Source organism: Danio rerio, chromosome 18, assembly GCF_049306965.1.
Source record: "Danio rerio strain Tuebingen ecotype United States chromosome 18, GRCz12tu, whole genome shotgun sequence".
Classification (NCBI taxonomy): Eukaryota; Metazoa; Chordata; class Actinopteri; order Cypriniformes; family Danionidae; genus Danio; species Danio rerio.
In genome coordinates this window covers 45927501-45955165 of record NC_133193.1, presented here as the reverse complement: position 1 = coordinate 45955165, position 27665 = coordinate 45927501, and the positions used below count along the sequence as shown (strand labels likewise).

The 27665-nt window shown below is 35.9% G+C and overlaps 1 protein-coding gene and 1 long non-coding RNA gene across 28 annotated transcripts in view; one reads left to right on the top strand and one right to left on the bottom strand.

The window, feature by feature from the left end:
• Positions 1-27665, bottom strand: part of nectin1b (nectin cell adhesion molecule 1b) — a 525250-nt gene that overhangs the window by 407646 nt on the left and 89939 nt on the right. For 12 of the 27 annotated variants that reach the window (XR_012393697.1, XM_073929161.1, XM_073929162.1 and 9 more), the window contains 1 exon segment: positions 14329-14404. The exons of 2 other annotated variants lie outside the window; for them this stretch is intronic. Coding sequence is in view for 17 of the 25 variants with exons in the window: in XM_073929161.1 (XP_073785262.1) it covers positions 14329-14404 (76 nt within the window). In the remaining 8 variants the exon portion in view is untranslated. 27 annotated transcript variants of the gene reach the window in all.
• LOC141378668 (uncharacterized) lies at positions 5160-19889 on the top strand. Its single transcript, XR_012393825.1, has 3 exons — positions 5160-5391; positions 5504-5650; positions 19027-19889. It is a non-coding gene; the product is annotated as an uncharacterized lncRNA (long non-coding RNA).

The following is a 27665-nucleotide window of genomic DNA, read 5'->3' as shown; positions in this document are numbered from 1 at the left end:
CGTGAATCTCAGAGTAGATAACATTGTAAATTAAGACACTTCTGCCCATGCCTTTCAATAGCAGAGCCTTGGGCATCAAATGCACAGCAAGGGGAGCAGCCACATCCATAGAATTCTTTACGCCTGATTATTTTACTCGGCTTCGCTGCACTGTTAAGCATTCAGCTGTACGTGTAGCAGCACGTGTACACGAAGACAGCCCAACCGGCTCTGACATGCACATGTGCACGTAGGGTTGATTTATGCTGAGTGATTGCTTTGCTCCAGAAGAAACAATAACCAGATGTCTTCTAAGACCCCCACTCCAGCTGTTAATTGCATGGCAAGTGTCTAGTAAACACAGCGCAGAGGTGAACAAAGAGGGATGTGTTCAGCATGCCCTGGTTGTGTATATCATTTAGATTCGCAAGGTGTCTTGTCAACAGGGCATGCTTAGGTTTGTTTGCTGGAGGATCGTGTCTGAACTGATCTTTTTGCCCCTATTTGTGTGGGATTTCATTCGCTATGACTTTGAAGTCTTAAATTATACCTTGCAAAGAAATTAATAGATGTTCTATGGATGTTGGTAATGTCGATGAGGGCAAATACTTTGCTCTGTTAATTCACCAGACATTAGTAGTAATAGTGGGAAACGCAAGCCAATGCATTTGTTCTGAAGTCATCTCTTACCCATGGGAACAAGTGCTCCAAATGCTGACTCTTAAAACTTAGAGCCAACATCCACAATTTTGCTCGGGCACAATTCCAGTTCTATCATCTCACCATGCGAGTTTGTGTCTGATTTTATTAGATCACATGACAAAAGGAACCCGAAATCTGGAAGCACAGACGCACAAACATTTGGCCACCGTGTGGTTCAAACAAGGCTGTTCTGTGTCTGGAGCCTCGCCAAAGGCAACATGTTTAAGCTAAGATATTTGCAACTGTGCAAGGTGCCATATATTAAGCAAAGCTTAGTGATAAAATCATCTCCTTATGTTTAGAACTAGGCCTTTTTGAGCTTGCAAAACTTTTAGCAAAGCATCACCGCAGTGTATGGAGATATAAAATATCCCTGCCTTTAAATGTTTCAATCAAGGATGCACACAAGGATGTTCAAGGGAAGAATCAAGCAATGAAAGAAGGTGCAAGGGTTATCACGTAAGCCTTTCACTCAGTTGACCCTGAACAGCTGTTTTGACTGGCTTAGCTTCTTCTACAGAGCCACTGGGGGCAGGCCGGAAAAGCATTCTAAGACCAGCCAATACATCAGACGGTTTGTTTACAACATTAGAGGTCAGCAGTGCAGTATTGATTGGAAAATATACTCTCAAGTGCAGTTTATTAAAAGACACCAAATGCCGGGCCAATAGTAGCACTGTTACAGACTCTAGAGATAATGCATGGATTAAATACTCTCACCAATGAAGGAGCAGGATGCATTTAAATGGCAACTAGAGGTCTGAATTATGTCACTCCATGTGATCTATTTGTTTTACAGGAAGGAAGGTAAGGGTAGTGAGGATGAATGAGGGAGGGTTGCCAGTTCCACTGATCTTCACAAAGGAGTCACGCCCATTTATCAATCACAGACAAAGCCACTGCTTTAATCTGACAGCCATGAGAAAGTTTACTAATTGCAATCTATACCAAACTTGAATCTTAGGTGTTGTTCCTTAGAATGTTATGAACCATATCAGTTGCATGTACTAATTGGTCATTAGAATATTGAGTCATGGGAGGAAAATATTACGTTTAAATGTCCTTGTTTACACAGTTATTGTCTAAATATATATATTATATATTATATATACACACACACACACACATTTTTGTTTAAAAAAAATCACTTAAGATTGTTGTTTATTGTATTTATTTTATTTGTTTAAATGGAATTTAATAAGAATTTCCTATATATATATATATATATATATATATATATATATATATATATATATATATATATATATATATATATATATATATATATATACATATATATATATATATATATATATATATATATATGTATGTATGATTAATTGATTGTCTTTTTGTAAGAATTTAAAACAATTAGTCAAAGTTTTATTTCAAAGACTGAACTGTTGCATCAAACCTTTGAATGCATAATTTATTTAAAATATTAATTTTGAAGAAAAATATGACCTCAAATGGCTTTATGGATTTTTTTTTTTTGTATCCGTTTAAATTATTAATTGATTGATTGATTAATTGATTGATTAAGTTTTTTGAATTATTGGTTTATCCAATGACTGATAAATGTATCTAAAAGACCAACATTTTTTTTCCCTAAATTAAAGAACATAGTTCCATAATTAAATTACTAAGTGAATGATTCAGTGGGGTACCTGATCCTTTTCCATCCATGTCACTCATTTGACATCTGGCGTCAAATGATGGTCAAATAAAGACTGATAAATAAACGATAAATAAACAAATCACTTTTGCTTTGAAACATGAACAATCCTTTTGTCATCTGTTGCAAAACAATTTCCCCTTTTACTCCCCGAGCTCTCCAATAATTCACAATTAACAAGCAGCACACATATTCCAGCGCAGCATCACTATCGCCATCTGCCTGTATCTTTCTCGTGTTTTCTGCGTTCGCTTCTAGTCCATTCTTCTTAATTATGGCAATACTGTATCATCAGAGTGTTCCGTTTAAGTTTGCACACAACAATGTAACCAACATAAATCTGTCATGTCTTATAAATACGTCTGATCGACGGCTGACAAATGACAAAAGCGCATTTCTGACAGACAAACATCCTTCGGTGGAGCTCGTAGACTTACCTGGAGCGTTCAACGCGACCAACAGGACTATCCAAAAAGTCGCCAACATTGCCATCGCGCTTCACGCCTTGCGCCAAATATCCGTTCTGATATCGCGATCTGCAAAGAGCGATCCGGTGATTCATGCAACTTCAACACAATCCACTTCTGTCGACCCTTCACTGCACGATAAGAAAGTCCGCCGTTAATAAAACTGCATTCAGAGTTTAGTCCAGCCGGTAATCTAGATCACATCCAAAGCCCGCTGCGAGATGCTCAACGAATCTCTGAGATTCTGCAGATGAAAAAGTCCGCTCGACGAGGCGGATAAAGCAGCAGATAAGTTCAGGGATCCCGCATCCCAAGCGCTGAATCCAACACCGCTGTTCAATCGCCTCAAAACACAAGCTTGATAACAGAGCCCTGGACAGCGGAGCGTTCAGCGCATCCAATTCGATTGCTCCACAATGCCAGAAAGTATAATAGATTCTTCAGTACTTTGTTTTGCGCAGGAATAGGCAGAATATGTCCCTGTAAGTCCCAACGGTCCCGGTCTGTTCCCTCAGTTTGAGAGTGTGGGGATTATCAGATTATTATTATTTTTTTTGTTTGGTGCTGAAGATGTTTCAACGGAACTGAAATCCGAACTATTTTTCCCTCCAAGAAAACGGAGTTATTTTCCAGAATATGGCAACAATCCCGTGGTTTGGCGGACTTCGGGCAATGCTGCCACAACCTGAACTGTTCTAGTGTAGCAGATACAAGCGCGAGGAGAGATCCGAATCAGGGTGACGTCAGAAAAAAAGGCGGGGTTTACACTATCGCAAAGAGCGAGTAGGAGGATTTGGTCCATTGTTGCCATGTCCGCTTGTTATAAGCCAGGAGCTTTCAATCATTTAGATGCAACGGACCCTCAAAAATGATCACCTTTTTGCTGAAAACCTCTATCATCAAATGTACAAGGCAACTACAGTTTATCATATAATATAAAAAAATAAATTAATTAAAAAGGTTTTTAATGAACGAATGAATAAATAAAATGGTAATTAGTTGTAAAAATAATTAAATGTAAATAAATTATCTAAAGTATTATTTGGTAATCATTAATCCATTATATAAAATGATTTATTGAATTTTTTAAGCATTCACACTACTGTTCGTTTAATTGCAATTAATATTTGTTTATTTATTTGTTAATAAAAGTTTGGAAATATTTTATTTTTGGGGGGGTTATTTAAATTAATGTATTAATTTCATTACTTTCATTTAAATATTTTTTATGAATTTAAAATTATTCTAATTATATTAGTATTTGAGCTCTGTTTTATTTGTTTAGTTTTTTATACTAATGTGTGCAAATTTCACATCTTAATAAATTTGTTATTTCATTCATTTAATTTATCGACTCAGTCCCTTTTTTAATCTGGGGTTGCCACAGTGGAATAAACCGCCAACTTATCCAGCATAAGCTTTATGTTTTTTCTTCCAGCTGTCACCCATTACTGGGAAATATCCAAATATTCACACACACACACCCAATACAGACAATTTAACGTACCCAATTCACCTGTACCGCATGTCTTTGGACTTGTGGAGGAAACCGGAGCACCCAGAGGAAACCCATGCGAACACGGGGAGAATATGCAAACTCCACACAAAAATGCTAACTGGCCCAGCTGAGGCTTGAACCAGTGACCTTCTTACTGTGGGACGATTGTGCTATCCACTGCACCACCTTGATGGCCATTTATTTTTTCATTATTTTATTTTAGTTATTGTTTTGTTTTCTTCTTCAAACATCATCACCGAGACCCAATCTGAAAACCCATTTAACAAGTGGTTTAGTGTATAGACCCAAGTAAATGAATGAATGGTCAAATTTACAAACAGATTAATAAACATTATTATTATTATTATTATTATTATTATTATTATTATTATTATTATTATCATTATTATTATTATTGTTGTTTTTATAAAAGTTTGACAGCTTGAATACTACAGAGAAAGGAAAAATATAAAATGGAAAAAGAAAAATAAATTTGCCATCACCTTCCTCAAATGTCTTAAAATTTATTTCGGTGCTAGATTTTTTAATAACAATTTTGACAAAATAAATCTGAATGTCTATTTTTTCTGTTAAAAGTAAATGTGACAATTCAAATAAGAATATGTAAATATAAATACATATTCACATTTTTTCTGTTAAATGTGAATATGTAATTACAAAGGTTAGCTAAGGATACGTGCTAACAAGACACTGTCTGTGGAAAAGTCCATTACTGATGCACACTCCTGAGTAGATTAACTTCATGCACCTATTGTGCTTCGGCAGAGCATGTTGCTTGCTTTCCCGAGTGAGATCTGGCAACACCGCTTCAGTCGCCATTGCGCAAACTTAACTCTGAGGAGAGGATTAAATTTGCAGACACGGTGAAAAATATATGCTAAAAAGGATATCTTACACGATAAACCAGAAGACACAAGCATGACATTGTCATATGTGTGGCACAAGAACATCCTACATCACCCCAACTGCGTGTTTTACGTCCACAACCATCTATTCACTTTCATTGTTGTTCCACCGAAGACTTGTAAACTTCAAGAGACTTTGCGGTGGTAATGCTGAGGGTTGCAGTCAGCGCTTTGATTCACTTGCTGCATCCTTTAATATTTCATCTTACTTTAATAATTCATCATCAGTCATAACTATTTCATGCATTGATTACAGGTTTGGACGGTCAGTTTGACAGAATGTGAGGTGATTGAGGTGGAAGCAGTAAAACACTTCCCTCTGCTGGTCACCCTCCCGTGACTCAATGAGCTCCTCTGGGTAAACCAGATAGGGCACCAGGCAGAAGTGTGGAAGTTTGCTGAGGTAAATTTTGTTTTATATTCGCACATGTCTTACCTTCACCGTCATAGCATAATTTCAGAAAGGTATTTAAAATAAGAAATCATACTAGCAGCTAATGACTATTAAAGTACAACATTGTTTACAGTCAATTAAATAGTGCTAATGTTGTTTTGAAGTCATACATGCGTTTTTTGACAGAATATTCAAAGTCGCATTATAAACAAGAGCCATATAAGTGATCACTGAACGAATGTCCATATATAAAGCCAACTTTACCTCAATTCGAAGTTCACTTTTTCTGAAATCTGTCCTTTTTTCAGACTCTTTGAATCAAGGGGTGTCCAAACTTGGTCCTGGAGGGCCGGTGTGCTGCAGTTTAGCTTCAAAATACTTGGCCAGAAGTTTCTAGAATATAAGAGCTTGATTAGTTTGTCCAGGTGTGTTTGATTAGGGTTGGAGCTAAACTCTCCAGTATACCGTCCCTCCAAGACCAAGTTTGGACACCCCTGCTCTACATGAAGGCATATAACCTGATATGAAATCTGTCAGAGACTTACAACCTCACAAGAAAACAGCCATTCTGGTTTACAGATAGCCAGATTAAGCCTAAGAAAGTTAAGAGAATTAAATAATAGTATATAATAAAAATAAGGATATAAAATGTACAGTAAGTGGTATTATTGGCAACATTTTTTTAACTCAATACAACTTTTACCTTTAAAATACACATTTAGCGGTTTCTATTTCAATAATAAGCTAGATGTAAAATATTTATGTCAAGTTCAGTGGGCTTCTCGGAGCTAAGGTACCAAGTGAGTGGCAGTTTCAAGTATTTGATTATATTTTCTTACATTTTTATCTTCAATGTTTTTCACTGACTTTTGTTCACCGACCACTATCCTTGTCTTTATTCAACAAGATACAAAAAGCATTTTGATTAAATGTATTGTAATATAAATGCTGATTAAACACTAAATTGGTGGAGAAGTGAAATTTCAAAAGGGAAATGACTGGAAAGGCAGAAACAAGGAAGGTAAAATAATGCATCACTGCAATCCAGCTTCCCTATTTATAATAAAAGCAGGCATTATTGAAATCTATCCAGACCACAATACAGAGCTAAATAACGAAAAAAAAAAAAAAAAATTAAATGGTATAAGTAATGGATTAATCTGTTATGTTCAACAAAACAATAATAATATTAAAAAATAATTAATAAAAAAAAACTATGGTAATAAATGAAACACAGGTGCATACTAAATTGGCCGTAGTGTGTGTGTGTGTGTGTGTGTGTGTGTGTGTGAGTGAGTGTGAATAAAATATTATGTTTTTTTTTTTTGTTTTTTTTTAACATGTACTTGGTTGTGGCTGGAAGGGTATCGCTGCATAAAACATATGCCAAAAGTTTTGGGTTCATTCTGCTAAGCCAACCCCTTATAGATTAGAAACTAAGCCAAAGGAAAATGAATGAATGACACAGGTGCATTTTGAATAAGAAATTATTTTAAAAAGCCTAATATTTCAAATAGTGGAAGTAATTTAGGAAGTAATGTTTCACATATTTAAATATTATGGCTTTTTCATTCATTCATTCATTCATTCATTCATTCATTCATTCATTCAATCTTTTTCATCTATATTTTAGCTGCTTTACACAATCAACATTGTAAACAATGCTTTAAAAAATAGGATGAATGGAATTGTTTAAACAATGCACAGTCGGCTTAAATTGTTCCAAGAAAATGCCCCTCGCATCATTAGACCAAAAATGTAAACTGTTGATTTAATGCAGGATTGATCACCACAACCTACCCGAGAATTATTGCTGACTCTGTGTGATGGCTACTTCCAGCAGGATAACACACCATGTCAAAAGATCAAATAATCTCAAAGAGTTTTCTTGTACATCACTAAACTCAAATGACCTCCACAATCAGCAGATCTCAAGCCAATAGAGCACCTCTGGGATGTGGTGAAATGGGAGATTCACATCATGGATGAGCATCTGACAAATCTGCAGCAACTGTGTGATGATGTCCTGTCAATATTGACCAAAACCTCTGAGGAATGTGTACAGCACCTTGCTAAATCTGTGCCAAGAAGAATTAAATCAGTTCTAAAAGCAAAATGACATCAAACTAGCAAGATGTCACAAGGAAATAAGTATGTTATGCATTGTCGAAAAGTGGCTATTTCATTCGTACAAAATTATATGATTTTTAAAAGGAGGCATGGCCTTATAACTGTGAATTCACACCGAGAGCGTGTCAAAGTGGCTGGAAGTCATTCATTCATTTTCAATGGGAGCTGGTGGCAAGGAGTGGCGCGGCACGTCTTCCCCGGTGTGGGCATCAAGGACAGTTGAAATCAAGTCAACTTTATAATACTGAGCTATGACGCGGTTCGGCAGCAAGCAGTCAGAATGTTGAAGTCCACCACTTGAGAGAGAACACAGTCCTGTGAACTTTGGTTTCAATCACAGTTGTTCCCAGGAGTTTGATTATTGCGGTCGCTGGATTTCCAATTATTTATGATGTTTTCTTCTGCTGTGTTCAGACCAGATGCGGCACACATGAATAAATCAAGCTGTTTGCGCATAAAAAGACGCGTGAACATTTTGAATTTACTCACTTCATTCAATCTCGCTAAATTCGTACATGAAATTTACTTTACAATAGATGCGGATTCATGTAATATGTGTTTTTTTTTCTGCCCAGTGACTCTAGCTTCATTGCTAAATGGCTAACATGGATTTTACTGAGAGAATAGCTGTGTTTATGTGCTTTAGGAAGGCTGAAAAACTGCGTATTTTTGTTCGGCGCTGTGTCTGACTTCGCTAGATCTTAACAGAGGTACAGCCAGCTCTGTGAGTTCATTCACTCCTCTAGAAACTATACCTGGATGATGAGGGCTTTCAGCGGTGCTTCAGACTTAACCGAGGCCAATTGATGAGCTGTTGGACCAGTGTTGGCAAAAGGATTTCCCCTTGAGACACCAACAACAGGCAATACATCCTAATCATGCCCCTACAAGAGAAAGCTCCTGACTGGTTAATGCAGCGGGAATGTCTGGTGAAGTTAAGACTTTCCAACTCAAGCGATACATGTATCAAATGGACCAAATGCTTAACTCGCACCGCATCATTCGCACAAATCATGCCACAGAATTATCTATTTGAGTCTTTGCATTGAATAAACATGGAACATGTAACCGCGTCTGTTGTGAACGCACGATTAGAGGGATATATATTAAAAAAAGTTACTGGTGAGTTGATGTGCATTAACGTATATAATGTATGAATGTATATATATATATATATATATATATATATATATATATATATATATATATATATATATATATATATAGTTGAAGTTTTAGAATTATTTGCCTCCTTAATTTTTTTTTTACTTCTTTCAAAAATACTTTTCAAATGATGAACAGAGCAAGTAAATTTTCACAGTATGTCTGACAAGATTTTTTCGTTTGGAGAAAGTCTTATTTCTTTTATTTCAGCAACAATAAAAGCAGTTTTTAATTTTTTAAACACCAATTTAAGGACAAAATTATAAGCCCCTTTCAGCTATATTTTTTTCTAGATTATCTACAGAAAAAAACATTGTTATACAATAACTTGCCTAATCACCCTTACCTGTCTAGTTAAGCCTTTAAATGTCACTTTAAGCTGTATAGAAGTGTCTTGAAAAATATCTAGTAAAATATTATTTACTGTCATCATGGCAAAGATAAAATAAATCAGTTATTAGAAATGAGTTATTGAAACTATTATGTTTAAAAATGTGTTGAAAAACTCTTCTCTCCGTTAAACAAAAATTGGTGAAAAAATAAACAAGCTGTATAATATATATATATATATATATATATATATATATATATATATATATATATATATATATATATATATATATATATATATATATATATATACTGTATATTTTAAATTAGTCTTTAAAAAAGTGTGAATCTCACAGTAACTATAACGACAGTACAAAACAGTATTGCTGCTTTAGAATATTACAGACACATGTGTCATTCACACATTGGAGAAGTGGAGCAAAGCCACACCACATGCAACAACATTGGAACGCAATGGAACTCGATCTTTCATAGTTAGAGGAATTCGATAAGAAGCATGTTTTTATGCAGGAATGTAAGTAATATGCTGCAACGGCTCCTATAAATTTGAGATCATAGCAAATGTTGATGGTCTCATCGCGAAGCAGTAAAGGCAAACAGCGTTGTTGCCAGAGCAAACTTTGACACTCTCACTGTCTTTGGTGTTAACACACAGTAAGCTACAAAAAATAAAAAATAATAATAATAAAATAATAATTGCTGTGAGATTGCTTTGGGTCCAACACTGAACTCGCAAAGTGAACCTATAAAAACAAACAGTAAAGTGAGTGCATGCACGATAAATTATAAATTAATTCACCAAGTTGTGACTTTACCTAACCAAATTTATGTTTTTCTTGACTTCAAATATCAAGTTCTCGTTCATCTTGGCCTGCTTGGGACACATCCAGCTCAATATATTTGCATTATTCATTGTTTCTTTGTCACAATCGTGTGTAAATAATGTAAAGCCACCCTGCTCAACGGTAGCTACACAAAAAAATCTGCAGCAGTATAAATGATGCAGCAAAATATCTACTGCCTGACACAATTCTGCCATCACACAGTATATATATATATATATATATATATATATATATATATATATATATATATATTTTTTTTTTTTTTTTATCACCAAACCCTAATGTCTGCCACATTGTCATGACAATCATGAAACTAAAAAGTGCTAGTAGCAGATGCTGTTTTCATATGATGAATTAAAGACACAATGTTTCCAAAAAACTAGAACAGTGTTATATATATTGCTGATTAAGTACTTATATTATCCTGAATGTTATTCAAGTATGTTACAATTCAGAGAAATAAGCAATTTAACTAGTGACAGGAATGTGTCCTGTGTGGCCATGGAAATAGATGAATGTTTTATAGAAAAGAAGGAAGCACCAAAGATGCTTTACCATGTTGTGTAACTTTAAATGTATTTAGTATAATAAAACAGCGCTGCTTATTTTTCATGTGATCTTGACCAAGAAGCGATGGATATGGCATAATAAAAGTCAGCTGCTTTCATGTCATGTGGTGCTTTTCTCTCATCAGCAATTGCTTCATAGATCTGGTTTCACATCGATGGTTCCTTAGCCTTAAGGCTCAATTATACTTCTCCGTCAAATGATCTCTGTAACCCACTATGCCTGTCTTGCATGTAGCCGAGCATTTATACTTCTGCATTCTGTTTGTGTTGCTCTGACAAAACACTTTTAAAATGCTTGCATGCAGTGGGGATTGTATTGCTGTTTCTTAATATGAGTTTTTGCATCCTTGTGTTCATGTGTAACGTCGTCATCAACCGCCAAAGTTCAGTAAGTTCAGTTACAATACTCAAGACTGCAAGAATGGAGGACGCATGACAGAACCCTGTTGTGTTCATGATATGCATTGATGCTGGCTTGAGCACAGTACTCGATCTAGAAGTCCCAGAAGTCACTGAAGCTCAATAAAGGAGGTGGGAATGCTCAACATTTTTATAATCAAACTTCAGAGATATAAATAATGTCAGGAGTTTCCCTAAATGTGCTTGTAAAAGTAAACATTAACAGGAAAATCGTAATAAAATGATAAAAGGTGTTAATAAGGATGTTTATTTGCTGAAATTTATATGAAAATCTGTTTTATTTGTATTTTGCACAATAGATTTTATTATTATTATTATTATTTTCAGCTTAGTCACTTTATTAATCAGGGGTTGGCCCAGCGGAATGAACTGCCAATTTATCCATCTTTTTACGCAGCAGATGCCTTTCCAACTGCAACTCATTACGGGGAAACTTGCATACACAATCATTCACACACATACACTACGGACAGTTTAGCTTACCTAATTCACCTATACCGCATGTCTTTGAACACCCGGAGGAAACCTACACGAACACGGGGAGAACATGTAAACATGCGCCACCGTGACACCTGCAAAGTATTTTTGTGAATCTGTATTGAAAAAGAAAAAACAAACCAATGTATAAATGCTTGTGCCTGAGCCCGTTACAGAGCACTCACACTTCTCAAAAGACCCAGGAAACAGGCTTGGGCACGGTTCGGACAGAATAGTGCAAGTAGGCCCTCAGTTACATCATCATCAAACTATGCCTTTGTTTGTTGTGAAAATGCGCCTTCTAGCAGCAAAAATTCAACACTATGTCACTACATTTCTTAACTTTTTGATTTAGTGCCTAATTTGTATGAATTCATACAAAGTCATTTGTACAATTTACTATTATTTGCTCATCCTCCAATGACGGTTGGGTTTAGGAGCCTCCTTTTTAAAATTATACATTTTTGTACTGAACTTGTATAAATTAGCCACTAAACTGACAAAATGTAAAATAGTTACATTTCTTTGAGAGTTCAGATTGCAAAAATGACATACTGTGCCTTTAAGGTGGATTTTTAAACAAATTAAAAACTGCATAATATATGGTGGCAATATTGAACTCTGATTAATTTAAACCCACAAAGATCCAGTTTCCCATGCACTGTGGGTGGGAGTCTCTCTCAACAGTTTACAAATTGGAATGACTGATTTTATTCATCAAAACATCTATTCTGAAGTGTTGATGGAACAACACTGTTTAGTTTGTGGGATCTGGTGTTTGACGCATTGACACAACCAGCACGCATGAACTTTGTGCTCTGCTCTCTTCATAAATGACCACGAGGAAAAATGTCAATGAATTTGAGCTGTCCATTTCTTCCATTGCACCATTCAACTGCAAACTATCCATGAAACAAACACGAGTCGCAAAGTTTACCCATGGCATGAGAGTTCGACCATTTCACTGTTTGTTTCTACAATAAACAGACACTCCTTTCTCCTCCCACTTTCGTTGACACAAATACAAATGTGCGAGTTTGAACACACACAAACATGCAGTTTGGCCATTCATCGTAGAGCCCTGTGAGGTTGTATGTACACACGTCTCTAAATATCGCACCCATGGGAGACAAAAACAATCACAAGTACACAATGTTTACTGCGGATTGTTCTTCCAGTATATCAGCACATGGCAGCTGCACATAGAAAGTAGTCCAGAATGAGATCATATACGCACATTTAAATTATTTAATGCGTACTGAACAGGCCACCTTGTCAATATTGTGTGCACAACAGATTTAGAAGCTTTACACTCCACTGAAGCTCATTTATTAAAATAAACACCAACAACCAAGCTATTGGGTATTAGTCAACTCATGACTGATTTAATGATTATGGAGCAAGGCTGTAATCAAATACGCATACTTGCCATTATATACACTACAAGTCGAAAGTTTCATTGTGGTCATAATTGTTTTCTATTTTAACATATTACAAAATGTAAATTTACTATTTCCTGTGATGCAAAACTGTATTTTCAGCATCATTTCTCCGAAGCACAGTCTAACACAATACAATACTAAAAGAAATTACAAACTTTAGTGGAAACTAGTATTCTGGGCAGTAAGCAAGATTTAAATTGAAAATACTATACTTGTATCTAGCATGAATGCATTTCTTTTATTAATTAAAGCCTCTCTTCTATTTAATATGAATTATACATGCTACAGCCACACTTTCATTCAACATAAATGCTATGAATTAAATATAAATGCTAAAAACCATTATAAATAATTGAGATCTGATAATAATTAAAAATAAATGAGCGCCAAAATCAGCATAAAACAAATGGATGTTTAGGGAGCTGAAATACTTCTTTAAAATAGGTAAATAAAAGATAATATGTACATAAATGATCCAGCATTTCTTTTTCCCCTCCCTTTTTTGAGCATAGATATAATATTTAGGATTTCTATAACCTGGGGAAAATAGCAAGCTTTTCCCCAGGTTATAGAAATCATTATAGATTATATATACAGTTGAAGTCAGAATTATTAGCCCCCTTTTGATTTTATTATTATTTTTTTTATATTTCCCAAATTATTTTTTACAGAGCAAGGAATTTTTCACAGTATATCTGATAATATTTTTTTTCTTCTGAAGAAAGTCTTATTTGTTTAATTTTGGCTTGAATAAAAGCAGTTATTCATTTTTTTAAAAAACATTTTTGGGAAAAAATTATTAGCCCCTTTAAGCTAATTTTTTTTTTTCCGATAATCTACAGAACAAACCATCGGTACACAATAACTTGCCTAATTACACTAACCTGCCTAGTTCACCTTATTAACCTAGTTAAGCCTTTAAAATTCACTGTAAGCAGTATAGAAATGTCTTGAAAAATATCAAGTAAAATATTATTTACTGTCATCATGTCAAAGATAAAATAAATCCGTTATTAGAAATAAGTTTTTAAAACTATTATGCTTAGAAATGTGCTGAAACAATCTTCCCTCCATTAAACAGAAATTGGTGAAAAAAATAAACAGGGGCGCTAATAATTCAGGGGGGCTAATAATTCTGACTCCAACTGTATATATACGAAATAAACAGTTTTAGAGATCAACTCAAACTGTATTTTGAAAATTTACATAAATGTACGTTAGTTTTTTATAACATATTTGACTTTGAGAATCATTGATCTTATTCATATAAAGGAAATATTACAACTCACCTTCCAATCCCTTTAAGAGTGAGTTGTTGTTGTGCCAAACTATCCCATGAGGCCACTGAAGAGGAACTGTGTAACACTGTTGGTCAAAGAAAAATTTGTATGTTCACATGGACACATATAATCCAAATTTAATACGATTAAGACAATACTCTGATTAAGATTACAGTTACAATTACAGTAATTTGAGGATTTGTAATTAGTTACTTTACACCACTGATAATGCATCTTGGATTGTTGTTTTTATTTAGCATGCGATGATACCGTTTCATCAAACAAGCAACCTAAAAGCACTGCAAGGATATAACATTACAGACACGCGCTGCTTTGAGTCATTTTGCGCGTCCCTGGAGCAGAATGATGTATGGTGTATCTGGACTGTGTCAGGATCTGAGCGATTTCTAGGAAGTTAGAGAATAAAAGAATGTGTTTCCACTTTGGATGTCACCGTTAAATTGATTTCTCTGGGACGCGGCAACAGTGTTAGGACGTGTTTATCATCACCAACAATGCTGCGTTGTAGATATGCAGCACAGGCAGCATCAGAAACTCAATACATGCAGCTAAATTTGTAATTGACATTCAATACATATCATATGATACTCAGAATAAAAAAGCCAGAAACAGAGGAAACAAGTCTGCAATTGATTATAGCTGGGTTACATTCTTTTGTTTACATCTGTCATATTTCAAATGAGACAACATTACTGTATTAGTAAAAAAAGAAATTCAAATGATACATTTACTAGTAAATATTATCTTACAAACAGGTGAACGTTTGACCGGTACATTTAAACTGTCTGTTTTTCTTTTTCCTTTGATGCTTTTAGGGCAGGTAAACAACCTTTTTACATGTGTGTAACAGCACATATTGTTCTTCAATAACAGACTATTTGCGTCTGCATCGCATAACAGGTTCACGAAAAGTCAGTGCTAAAATGCTGCACAAACCAACAATAAACCACTAGTTTTCTGCTGCTAGTGTTGAGAATCAGTCTGATGAATCCTTTACAGAATGACAATACTGATTAACCATATTATTCACTTTTTCAGGAACTAAGCTTAAGTATTTTTTTCAAGATAAGAAATCCTACTAAATGTAATATGGCAGAAACAAACCAGACAAGAAAAAAAAAATCTAAAATATTTTAATATTTTAAAGAACATTGTATTGGTGGATCTTAAGATTAAACCTCACCAAGAGGGTCCTCTGTGAACAGAGCCAACATTAAAATAAATAAATGAAAGTCAGAGCAATCAAATCTAACATTATGCAGCAACTGTTGCCATCAACATACTGACGACTGCATTTTTAATTCCTCCCTCTGTGGAACACTCAACATTATTTGATGTTTTAACAAACAGCAGCCGAGACATGCATGTTGATGACTTGTTCAGTTGTTGTGCATCTGAAGATCACTGTAATTTTCTTCCAGAATAACAAGTTTGATGTCAGTGGGCTAGTATTTTTATTCCATTATTTATTCCATGTTAACAGGAAAAAACAGCCCTCCAAATCAAGTCCTCACAATGAAGATGTAAACACGTACAGTTCTCACTGAATCCCAATGAAGCTTTCCCCGTATTAAGACTGCAGTGTTAAGGAAACATGCCAACTGCTTATTAATTAAACTTGAACGTGTTTACAAGTACACAGAAACATATTCCACATTGGTCGGACTATTTAGCCATGACTTTAAGGCGATGTCAGTGCCATCTGCCTGCTCAACCACCCACCATCTGGGATACATTTGCGTCCCCATCCGTGATATCACTTTATTGGGTGTTTATCAGTGCTGTGGCTCTGTCGGCTCCCCACTGTCGGGACTCTGTAGGGGGGAAATTCGTGCGACTTTTGGGTCAACGCTTTGACAATCTCTTGCGATGACAGGTGAGAACAGACAGCACATCAGTCCTGCTATCATACAGATCCACCGACAGCAAGTTTGAGCGCTCAAGTTAAACTATGATAATCTGTTACAAGTAACTACATTGAAATAAATGCAAAGATTATGCAAGTAATGCAGTGTTTCATTTGCATATTCTTTCAAAGACAGTAGGTGTTGTGTGGCTGAGACTCGTTCCCACACACCTTGTTAGATACACGTTCTCTTGTATTTGGTCACTTAGGTTGCTTTTTGGAATTTATAATAAGCTGTGGCATTGGGGAATCTTATCTCTCAAAGCAGAGGTGATGATACCTGCTACCATAATACACCCTAGCTGGCCATTTTTTTAGGTACACCTTGCTAATACCAGCTTGGAGTATTTTTGGCTTTAGAACTGCCTCAGCATAGCACCTTTATATTTCATAGCATGAGCGATCATTGGTCAAGATAGCTGTTGCTCCTCATTGTGATGTAACACAGTGCACCAAATCAGGAGCTGGTTGTAGGTTCTTGGTGTATAGGCTAATAAAACACAATAGGTAGAACACTGTGTCTTGTACTGTACATGACATTAAAGGTTTGGTTCACAGTGTATTTTAAGGCTTGGTTGTGTTTATAAGATGCAAAGCCACCAGCACTCATGATTAATTTGTAGAAAATCAAGTTATTTTTTCATATAGCTTATTTTGATTATAAACATCTACTCATCTAACATGAAAACAACTGTCTTATTTTCAAGTTCCTTTAAAAGGTCCGCCCTTAAGATGCTCTGATTGGTCAGCTAACATAATATGCTGTGATTCGGATTGGCTTCATGTCACGCCCCTACAAGCATGAGCTTTTGCGCAGTGTAAACAGTAGCTGTTAGCCGTAACAGTTTGTGCCTGAACAAGGCAGAAAATGAAGAGCACACAGCTGAACCTCATGCCTGCTCTCTAAAATAAACTGTGACAAGTGTCTTTCACTTTTATTCGGAATAAGCATGTGGAAGTAATATGAAATGTTCACACTTCTTTTGCAAGTTTGTTTTTTGAGATGTAGAACGCATGGAAAGCGGCCGCACAGAGAGACACTGAAAGTGGCTGCATAGAGAGACATTGCATGCGCTGCTGAAGATAGTGGATAAATTTAAATTTGTAGCTAGTTTGTTAGTGGTGCCAAACAGCATTTCCTGTTGTTTCCATCCTTATTTAAATCCTAGCTACAACATACCGTTAACACAAGAAACTGTATGTAATAGATAATTTAACAAATAAAAATACTCACAGTTTGTGGCTCACAATCCACAGCTTCGTCGGCTGGAGGAGTTTTTTTAGGTGAATCCACCACTGAACTAGGGGAGATTTTATAAGCTGTCCTTTGTCAAATACTAGCTATATATATATATATATATATATATATATATATATATATATATATATATATATATATATATATATATATTTATTTTATTTTTTTTTATATATATATATAACACTCTGCAACATAATTAAAATTGAACTGTAAGCACTTCTCTCTTTGTGTCATGTTTTTTGGAAGCCCAAATACAGAAGCAGAAAAAGCACTGTGGAAATACCAGCATTTGGACGGCATTTTAGCTTTCTCTGCTATAACATTACAGTGCCTCTGACCATGCCATGGTGAATGCATGTAACCTGAAGGGTGTGTGATCTCACTAGCCCAGGTCTATTTTTTTGTAGTACCCAAACTTTGTTTGCTGAAGGCTTTGCTAAGCTAACTCTGTAAAAGCCAGTGTCTCCCTTTGCAGTGAACTTTGAGCGCATTACATTCAGAGATGTTGTTTATGTTTACACAGCTACATTACACATCAACTAAAGTTTAAAATATGATATCTTAGTGGATCGCCTCTTTAAATAAATAAAATCCAAAGCCCCAGGAGATTTGCACAGCCCACTTGGAGTTCAATTCTTACCCATTTGAAGCTGACCTGGAAAGTTAAAGCTGGCTCCAACCAGCCAAATTTTTATTCCAAAAATCAAAATGCAGTTATTTTATAGGCAACAATACTGTGAGAATACTGTAGTTTTTAACATAATATAGTTGTTAGTGCGTTTATTAATTTAAAAAAAGTGAGTGGGCAGAGCCTGTGGCAAGTGATGACAGCAAAGGATGAGAGAAAACCCATAATGGAAGTCAGATTTTTTTAGCCCCCCTGTATATTTTTACAAATAGACATTTTTGAGAATTAACAACTAATAATGTACAAAAAAAAAAACATAACTGGACCCTCCTGCTTGAAGGCCTTAAGTTAAAGTCAGAATTTTTAGCTATTTTTAGCTCCTCTGCAGATTTGATCCCCCATTTCTGTTTAAAGGAAAGCAGATTCTTTCAACACATTTTTAAACATAATTTTAATAACTATTTTTTTAATAACTGATTTGTTTTATCTTTGCCGTGATGACAGTAAATAATTTTTTACTATATATTTTTCAAGACACTTCTGTAAAGTGACATTCAAAGGTTTAACTAGGTTAGTTAGGTTAACTAGGCAGGTTAGGTTAACTAGGCAGGTTAGGTTAATTAGGCAAGTTATTGTTTTGTAGACTATCGAAAACATATCATTTACTTATATCATTTAAATTTTGACCTCAAAATGGTTTTTAAAAATTTTAAAACTGCTTTTATTCTAGCCAAAATAAAACAAATAAGACTTTCTCCTGAAGAAAAAAATATTATCAGACATACTGTGAAAATTTCCTTGCTCTGTTAAACATCATTTGGGAAATATTTAAAAAAAATAAAATAAAAGGAATTCTAACTTCAACTGTACATATTCATGTTTGTGCTGTAGGTTTATTGATTTCCGGCTCCTGCCTCTTCCTTCTTTCAACTTTGAACCTTATTGCGGCATATTGGTGAAGAAGCCTAAGAGGAAGAAAGGGACAGTCTGTCCTCACTGCTGAAGGGAACGGGCAGTCTGAAAGATTGCACGGAGTCTGCCGATGGGGCCGCCTGTGGCAGTGGGGCTGAGCAAGAGATCAAGTTCAACGGAGAGTTCACTGATTTTGTTTGTTTTTCAGTTCTGTTTGTTGGCTGTCAAGTTCATTGCACACTGCAATATTCATCAGAATTTTTTCCACTTTAAAAATAAATACAATCTCATGTTGTGTCAATGACAAGTACACACTGCCTCCAAAAATTTTCCTCGACTTTTTATTAGTCATTTTATTAATCAGGGGTCACCACAGCGGAATGAACCGTCAACTTATCCGGCATATGTTTTACGTATCGGATGCTCTTCCAGCTGCAACCCAGTACTGGGAAACATCCATACACAATAATTCAACATACAAACATCACAGAAATACCAACTGACCCAGGTGGGACTCCAACCAATGACCTTTTTGCTGTGAGGCGACAGTGCTAACCACTGAGCCACCGTGTCGCCCTCCAAAACTTTTGTCTGTCTTAAAATTATTCAGATGGTGTTCGCTTTTCAAAGAATTTTGAGAGTGTTTTGACAATTCAGAGGCACTTTACAAGTGAAAGCCAGAATCAAGTATGGCGTCAGACTCAGTCTCGCACCACAGAGCACTTTATGACAAAAAAAAAAAAAAAAGAATGCAATGACACAAAATATTAAGATAAATTCTGGCAGAAGATTGTGTAAGAGCTGAAATTTTAACTTTAGATATCTTAGGCTACTCTTGCACCAAAAAAAAAAAAAAAAATGCTTCTCTTAAGAGTATTTTTATTTTTTTGAAGTCCAAATATCTGAACAATCCTTACATCGAAAACATTTTCTAGACAAGTAAAACATTGCTTTGTTTTCAGGGATAAACTGAGTTACAAATTATTATTATTATATGTATTAAATTATATTATTATAAAGATTATTTTTACTTACCCTATTGGGAGATAATTTTGCAATCAATACCACTCAATGTTTACATACTGGATTTCTGAAAACTGATTTTTTTTGGTTTCCTTCTTTAAAAATTTTTCTTGATTCATGCATTTTTAGATAATTTGAACTAGAAACAGAAAAAAGAAAAGAGTACAACACATTCATGTCACTGCTTGAAGACTCAATTTTGTATTGTTTTGCAAATGTTTTTGAAGCATATGAATTAATACACGTCAGACTCTGTACACGGTTTATGTGACAAATTTGTAGGATACTGAATATAAAACTCCAACAACAAAAAAATCTGTTAAGTTGTAGTTATATTTGCTCATTCTTTAATAAGTAAAAAATAACTTGATGTCTCACAGCTGATATGATCAACCTGATTGGATGAAAGATGCGTCTTAGTGAGCTACTTGCAATCATGTAACTTGCTACTGTTGCTTTAACCTAAAACCCAAACCACTAACTATCCATAACACTAATCTTCCTGCATTGTTTTTTTTTTACCTATTTAATTTATTCATCATTCATTATCTTTTCAGCTTAGTCCCTTTATTAATCCGGGGTTGCCACAGCAGAATGAACCGCCAACTAATCCAGCAAGTTTTTACGCAGTGGATGCCCTTTCAGCCACAACCCATCTCTGGGAAACATCCACATACACTCATACACTTTAGAGAATTTAGCCTACTCAATTCACCTGTACCACATGTCTTTAGACAGTGGGGGAAACCGGAGTGCCCGGAGGAAACCCATGCGAATGCTGGGAGAACATGCAAACTCCACACAGAAACGCAGACTGACCCAGCCAAGGCTCGAACCAGCAACATTCTTGCTGTGAGGTGACAGCACTACCTAATGCGCCACTGCGTCGCCCATACACCTTAATTAACAAGGAATATTTGTGAGACTCAAGGCTAGAAATGATAGCCAAGTAGCTAAAGTCAAAATACCATTTCAAAATGTACTAAACTAAAAACATACAGAGCTCAAAATACATGAGTAATCCCCTCTCAAATCTCTCATTTAGATTATATATATATATATATATATATATACATATTTTTTTTTTTTTAGGAAGGCTAATCTAAAAAAAAAAAAAAAACTTGTGATAAAAGACAGCAAGGATTTCAATCAATTAAATAAAAGGGGCCCCCTAAAAGTCCTTGCTAATTGGGACTTACATTCCTCCACCCTGGGTTTTATGCATAACTGTTTTTTCCAACTTACGTTGCATTAACCTGGAACATTCTGTGTAGAGAAACCCATGGACCCCAGTGTTCATCTTCCCCTTTACTCCCTCAAAACCCTCATTTTAAGGGTCTAGTTTGTGAAGTATGTGCTGCAGGGCCTGAGTGCCCTAGGTCAGCATGTGCTAGAGGGCCCTAACGGTTTATGCTGTATCTGCCTGAAGGCTCCTGCTGCTCATTTTTCTTTGACAGTCTCAGGCTTTGGTGGACACTGGGAATCTAAGACACTGAGCACATTGGGTAGGTTCAGACTAAAGAAGCACCAGGCCACTGACTGGATATGAAAAGGTGCGACTTAAAAACTCTATATGCTCAAGGTGATAAAAAAAAAAAAGGTTTATTTAATTATTTTTTTTTCTAAAAATAAATAAAAGGTTAAAAATACCTATGGTTTGCTGATGTATATCAACCCATGCAACTGAATGTGACATTTAGATGGATATGCAAATATTTCAATAAGAATGAACAACAAAAATCTATTAAAAAAAACTAGCCTGCTTACATAACATATGTTTAATGCAATTAATACTTAATCTTAAAAGGCACCTAAGATTTTATCTGAGGCAGAAATATGATCCAAATCCCAGGGATTTTGAGCCCTGTTTATGAGCTTGGTTTCCTAGCCCACCAAATTGATTGACAGGTGCGTATGTCTCCATAGTAACATGTATACACATGTCCACAGAACAGGATGTGCAAAGAAACTGGGATTAACAGATCTGTTCCAACTCTCTGTGATCAGCAGCACCTCAGTTTTACTCACTTTTTTTTTTTTTTAAACAGAGCATCTGTAGTTAAGTAAAGACAGTAAAATCACTATATAAATCATAACCTCTGGAATTACCACATCCACATAGTGTCAGCAAATATGTGTGTGTGTGTACTGCAAACTTTGTAACAGCATTTGTGTGTGACTCATCATTGCAGAAAGGCTTGAACAAACCCCACCACAAATATATCAAATAAACTTAAGGCTGGCTCACACTGTGCAAATCTTTTTATAATCCTAAGCAATTGTAGCATGTCAGACTGCATGAACATGGATCCCATGTCAGACTGTAAAATCTCAGCTGTCATAATGACTGAATGACAATAAGATGTGCCTAACATGGAAGAAACCTCCCCCGGAATTTGACGCCATTCATCCATGACACTTTCACTATCCTGGTTTCTGAAATAGTTCCTCACAGCAAATGTAAACAATTAGTATTGCCGATATTGCACACAGCATGTCTCAATAAAAAAATAATAATAATAATAAATGTTTTCAAATTTTCCCACGGTCATTTGAATTGTCGCATGGATTGCGTCATCGGATTTGGTGCTCCTATTGGTTTTTGGATTGATGCTCATTGCAGCTGTTGCCACACTGTAGGAAAGTGTCTGAAATCTTCTGACACTGCCAGAACTTTATCGGAGGTAAATTTGATTGCAACAGCCATTAAGCAACTGTCTTTGATGTCAATCCAACTATCAAAGGTCACAGATTTTAGCGTAGGATTTCAGGAATCTTTTATAAATTCCCAAATTTGTCTCAGCTGACAAAATCGTGGCTGAAATTTCACAGTGCGAGCAGGGCTTTACTTGGTATTTTTATCTGTCTCTGTCACTGACTGTTGTTTACAACACAGGCTCATATTAAAAACGTAGTCCCATGTACATTTCTGGAGACCACAAATGATGTAGCCGGAGGTACGTTTGGCTGCGTTTAATTTTTTAAGAGAATGCTACGGGCAGTGTGATGCCGTTTCTTTTCATGCTTACTAGCTGATTGCTTAACTCAGTGTGGAGGGCTTTCCCGCAACAACCAGTTTGTCCAGTTAGATTGTTGTGTACATCAACAGACTTAAGACGCAGAAAGGAGTTGACCATGCCGACAATTGGGTTCGAGTCCGGGGAAGGGCAGTTCCAGAAATCAGGTAAGAAAAAAAAGAATCCAAAAATAAAAGTGAACAACGGTGAGAATGTGGTAAAATTTGAAAACGTGGTAATAATCAGACGAGGGCTGTTCTTATTCTAGACGGCTTTTGTGAATCGTTGGTTGGGTTTAGGGAAGTAAGTGAGTGGGTGGGTCAATTGATAAAATTGATTAGGTTAAGGGAAGGAGGAGGGTGGGTCAGTTGGCCATTCAGTCAGTCAGACAGGCAGTCACTCGACAGCGGCCTCTGGTGGGTTTATGCAAGAACAGCGCAGTCGCAAGAGAAATTTGAAATACGAAAAAGCGCACACAGCGCCCTCTCATGGATTTGTGAAAACAAAAACAGCAAAAATACGTACACGTATTTTGTAGTCGCTAGAACCGTCCATCGTACTACGTTTTCAGAATGAGCCTGGGTTGGCTGTTTATCTGAGGTAATGCAGTAGAAGCAGACACGCCTGTGGGAACAGTGGGCAGGCAGAACCAACTCATTTGCATTTAAAAGCACAGGCTACATAAACAGCTACACTTTCCTCTAATCACAAATTGGGCCTATTCAGCAGGGTATAATAAATAATCTGACAGGAATCTTGACTGAAACTTTATACAGAGAACATATTCATTTGATTTCATTAAGACTCTTCTTTCTTATTTCACCTTAATTGTTGAAAAGTTTAATATAACACACAAGCACTATTGTCTTAAAAACCCACATGGCTGATAAGAGAGAGGAAATGCTTGTAAGGGAAAATAGTCAACATCTGGATGCTTCAAAACAATGCAGCAAAGTATGAACATATTATTTGGTGTGCTTTCTCATAACATATCCGGGAATGTAGTTAACTTAATTGTTCAGCAGTGGCTGGATATTGGATTATTTAAGAATCAAGTCAGTAGTTAGAGTGTGAGTAGGTGGTCTTTTGAGGCTGTTTGAGTGCAGTCGACCACGCGAGCACTTAAAGTATGAAAGCAACTTGATCAATTACATTTTCAGCTACATCGTGGGTTGAAAGTGCACGAGTTGAACATGTTCAGACTGCAGCAAATCAGATTTTATCCAGCAGATTGTCTACATTATTAATTGAGATCAAATCTGATTTGTGTGTCCAGACATGCCATTTTGTCCGCATGGGTTGCTTTATGTGACGAAGCTTTGAAAACAAATGCAGGGAAAATGAAGATGCATCATCTTTATGTCTCCAAATAAGCAACTTGTCAAGTCAATGTGTAGAGCACATGTTAAATTTTTTCTTCTGGGATGGAGAAATTCTACATTACAGCCAGCGGTATATATAACAATGTTACATGATGTGATCTTTGCAATCTCTGTTGTATTTTGTATTGTTTTCTCGTCTCTCTCTCTCTCTCTCTCTCTCTCTCTCTCTCTCTCTCTCTCTTTCTCTCTCTCTCTCTCTCTCTCTCTTTGTTCTAGATGGGTGTGGCTAATAATTATGGTGGTCTGGCAACATGATTTCACCTATAAAAGCCCTCCTAACCTTTACTCTGATGCCACTTTGTGACGTCTTCACTGAATTTGAATCGTTTGCTATCGTTATATTATTCTGCGTATTCTTCGATGTTTGTTTAATTTCTACTATCTGTTTGAGAGAGTGTTTCTGATCAGAAAGTTATTTTATTTTTTGTTGCTTGTTGATGTTCTGAGACTTCCCACTTATTGTCCACTGCCTGTTTACAAGCCTTGATTGAGCTTTGTGATCGTGGACTATATATTTTAGGAAACTTGTATATATTGTGTATTCTTTTTTTTTTGTCACTTCAAGGGAAGTAGGGGTCTTGATGCCATTTTATTTCATATCCCTTTGTATTTTATTTTATTTGTGTGGAAGGGAATTTAGTTATTTCACAAAAGGTGTGTTTTGTTTATTTTTTTGGCTTTTTCTGTCCTTGAATATATTCCCATTCAAGCCAGTAAATACTTTCACATTTGCCCTATCTCTCTGGTTCGACACTCTTTATATCGAATCATTTCATCCATATTTTCACTCACAATAACAAAACCCATTTCTGTTACGGCTTAACCCCTTGAGGTCATAACATGACAGACTTCACTGTTTGTATGTGTATGATTTTTTTTCTAAATTTTTGTCAAGTCTTCAAAAGTATTTGTTTTTCCTACTATTGAAGACTTGACGCTTAAGTTAAATTAACTGGTTTTCAGCTTCTTCTTAATATATTATTTTTGTGTTCAACAGAATAATGAATCTCAAAGGTTTGGAACCACTTAATGGTGAGTAAATTTTCATCTTTGGGTTAACTATCCCTTTAAGAACTTTAAAGACAAGCACCTGAGTCAAGAGATTATAAGTCTGCAACTGTGTGAAACAGCCATTTCCACTTTCACTTTTAAGGCTTGACCAGGGCCATGTTTAGGCTTTTTTTGGACTGCACTTGCCCAAGGTATTTGGCAGGTCAAAAGAGCCTAGATGAGGCCCAGTCACTCTTCAAGCCCCAGGGCACAAACACAGATTTTACCTGAGTCAGTCAACACTGCTGCTCTTTTACCATGTTTTTATATTCGTTTACCAGCTGACATCATTTTCCAGTGTAACCTCACCATCCTGGCCAAATTTGCCCATCATGGCCTCCTAACCATGCCTACGCCCATTTTCTAATTGGCTTCATCCATCTGCCTCCACCAATCAGCTAGTGTGTAATGTGTGGTGATGTCGTCGTGTCATCCAGGTGAATGCTGCACTTTGAGTGCATAGAAAAGCACTGTAAATGTAATGAATTCTTCTTCTTCTTCTTATTATTATTATTATTATTATTATCAAGATTTAAATATGTTCAGCCTATATTTGTAGAGCTAAAGCCTGCTTTTGCTTACTGTTTCTACCATTGAGCCAAAAGTGAACATGCAATAGTGTGCCACGGCCATTTCCACTTTCACTTTTGGGGCTTGACCAGGGCCTTATTTGGGCTTTTTTGGACTGTAATAACCCAACGTATTCGGCAGGCCATAAAAATCCTAGATGAGGCGAATAACTTCATAAGCCCCAGCTCATGAACACAGGCAGAGTTTACCAGAGTCAGTCATCACTGCCATTCGTTTACCATGATTTCATATCCATTTACCAGCAGACATTGTATACCAGTGTAACCCAAAATGTGCCCACTGGGCTCTGTCCATCATGGCCTCCTAACCATGCCCATATCCTTATTGGCTTCATTAATCTGTTTCCACCAATCAGCTGGTGTGTGGACTGGTGCAAAATGGCTGGTGTTGCATAACCTAGGTGGATGCTGCACTTTGAGGGCCTAGAAAAAACACTCTGTAAATGTAATGAGCTATGCTTCTTCTTCTTCTTTTTCTTTTTATTATTATTATTATTATTATTATTATTATTATTATTGTTGTTGTTGTTGTTGTTGTTGTTGTTGTCATCAAGATTTTAAAAAGTAAATGTACAGAGCTAAAGGCTGCTTATGCTTACTGTTGACATAATAAATACACTTTATGCTCATGAAAATAACAGAGAACACTTATCACTTACAACACTTACAAATAATCATCTATTTATTTGGCTTCATTTTTCACCTCTCCACCCCATGCTTTTGTTGATAGCAGATTTTCTGCATCTGCACCATTATAAATTATGTATACTCCATTTTGGCTCATTTAACTCCAGTTTTCTGTGCATGAACTCCCTCTGTGGCTTTGCCTGAAGGGATAACAGAATAGTGAAATGAAAGAAGGCACTCAAACATTCTCTAATCACGTTTTTTTTTTTTTTTTTTTTTGTGAAAAAAATACTAGAAGAAATGCTTGTTTTTTGCTCATGTGTACCCTTTGGATTTGAAAGCCCTAATAGAGTAAATCTGTGTTATCCTATGATCGCACGTGAAGGAAAAAGCAGCGACTAAATAAATACGTTAGTCTGATTTAGGTACGCTAGTGACACAAATTAATAAATATATTGTAAATTATTGGTTATGTCAATTCTGGAGTCTAAAAAGCAAATGTTTTCTTCTGTCAAGCCTCTTTTGCTATCTAGTTTAGCTTTCATGCCTTTCCCTCTCCTTGATAAAATAATGAAGTTGTTAAAGTTGACATCAGATGAAATTTTCGCTTTTGTAGATTTGTATTGTATTGTGTTTAGTTGGGTTTGTGCTGCCAGCTCAAACAGGTTGAGGTTGAATTAGCATGATTCTAAGGTCCCATGCACTTTAGGGGCCCCAAAAGTTACTATTAAGGGCCCCTAATACCACCCCACGACCCCATCCCATCCTTGCTCTTGACTTATGGGGCACAACGAAAAATTTCTCTACCATGTTTGTTTCGTTTGGATTTTGTGATCAAACACCAGCATCAGTTCGCTCATGTATAGAATCCAGTCATCATGTGGTGTTGTTGGTTTTCACACTGACCAGAACAGAAATACAGCAGTGTC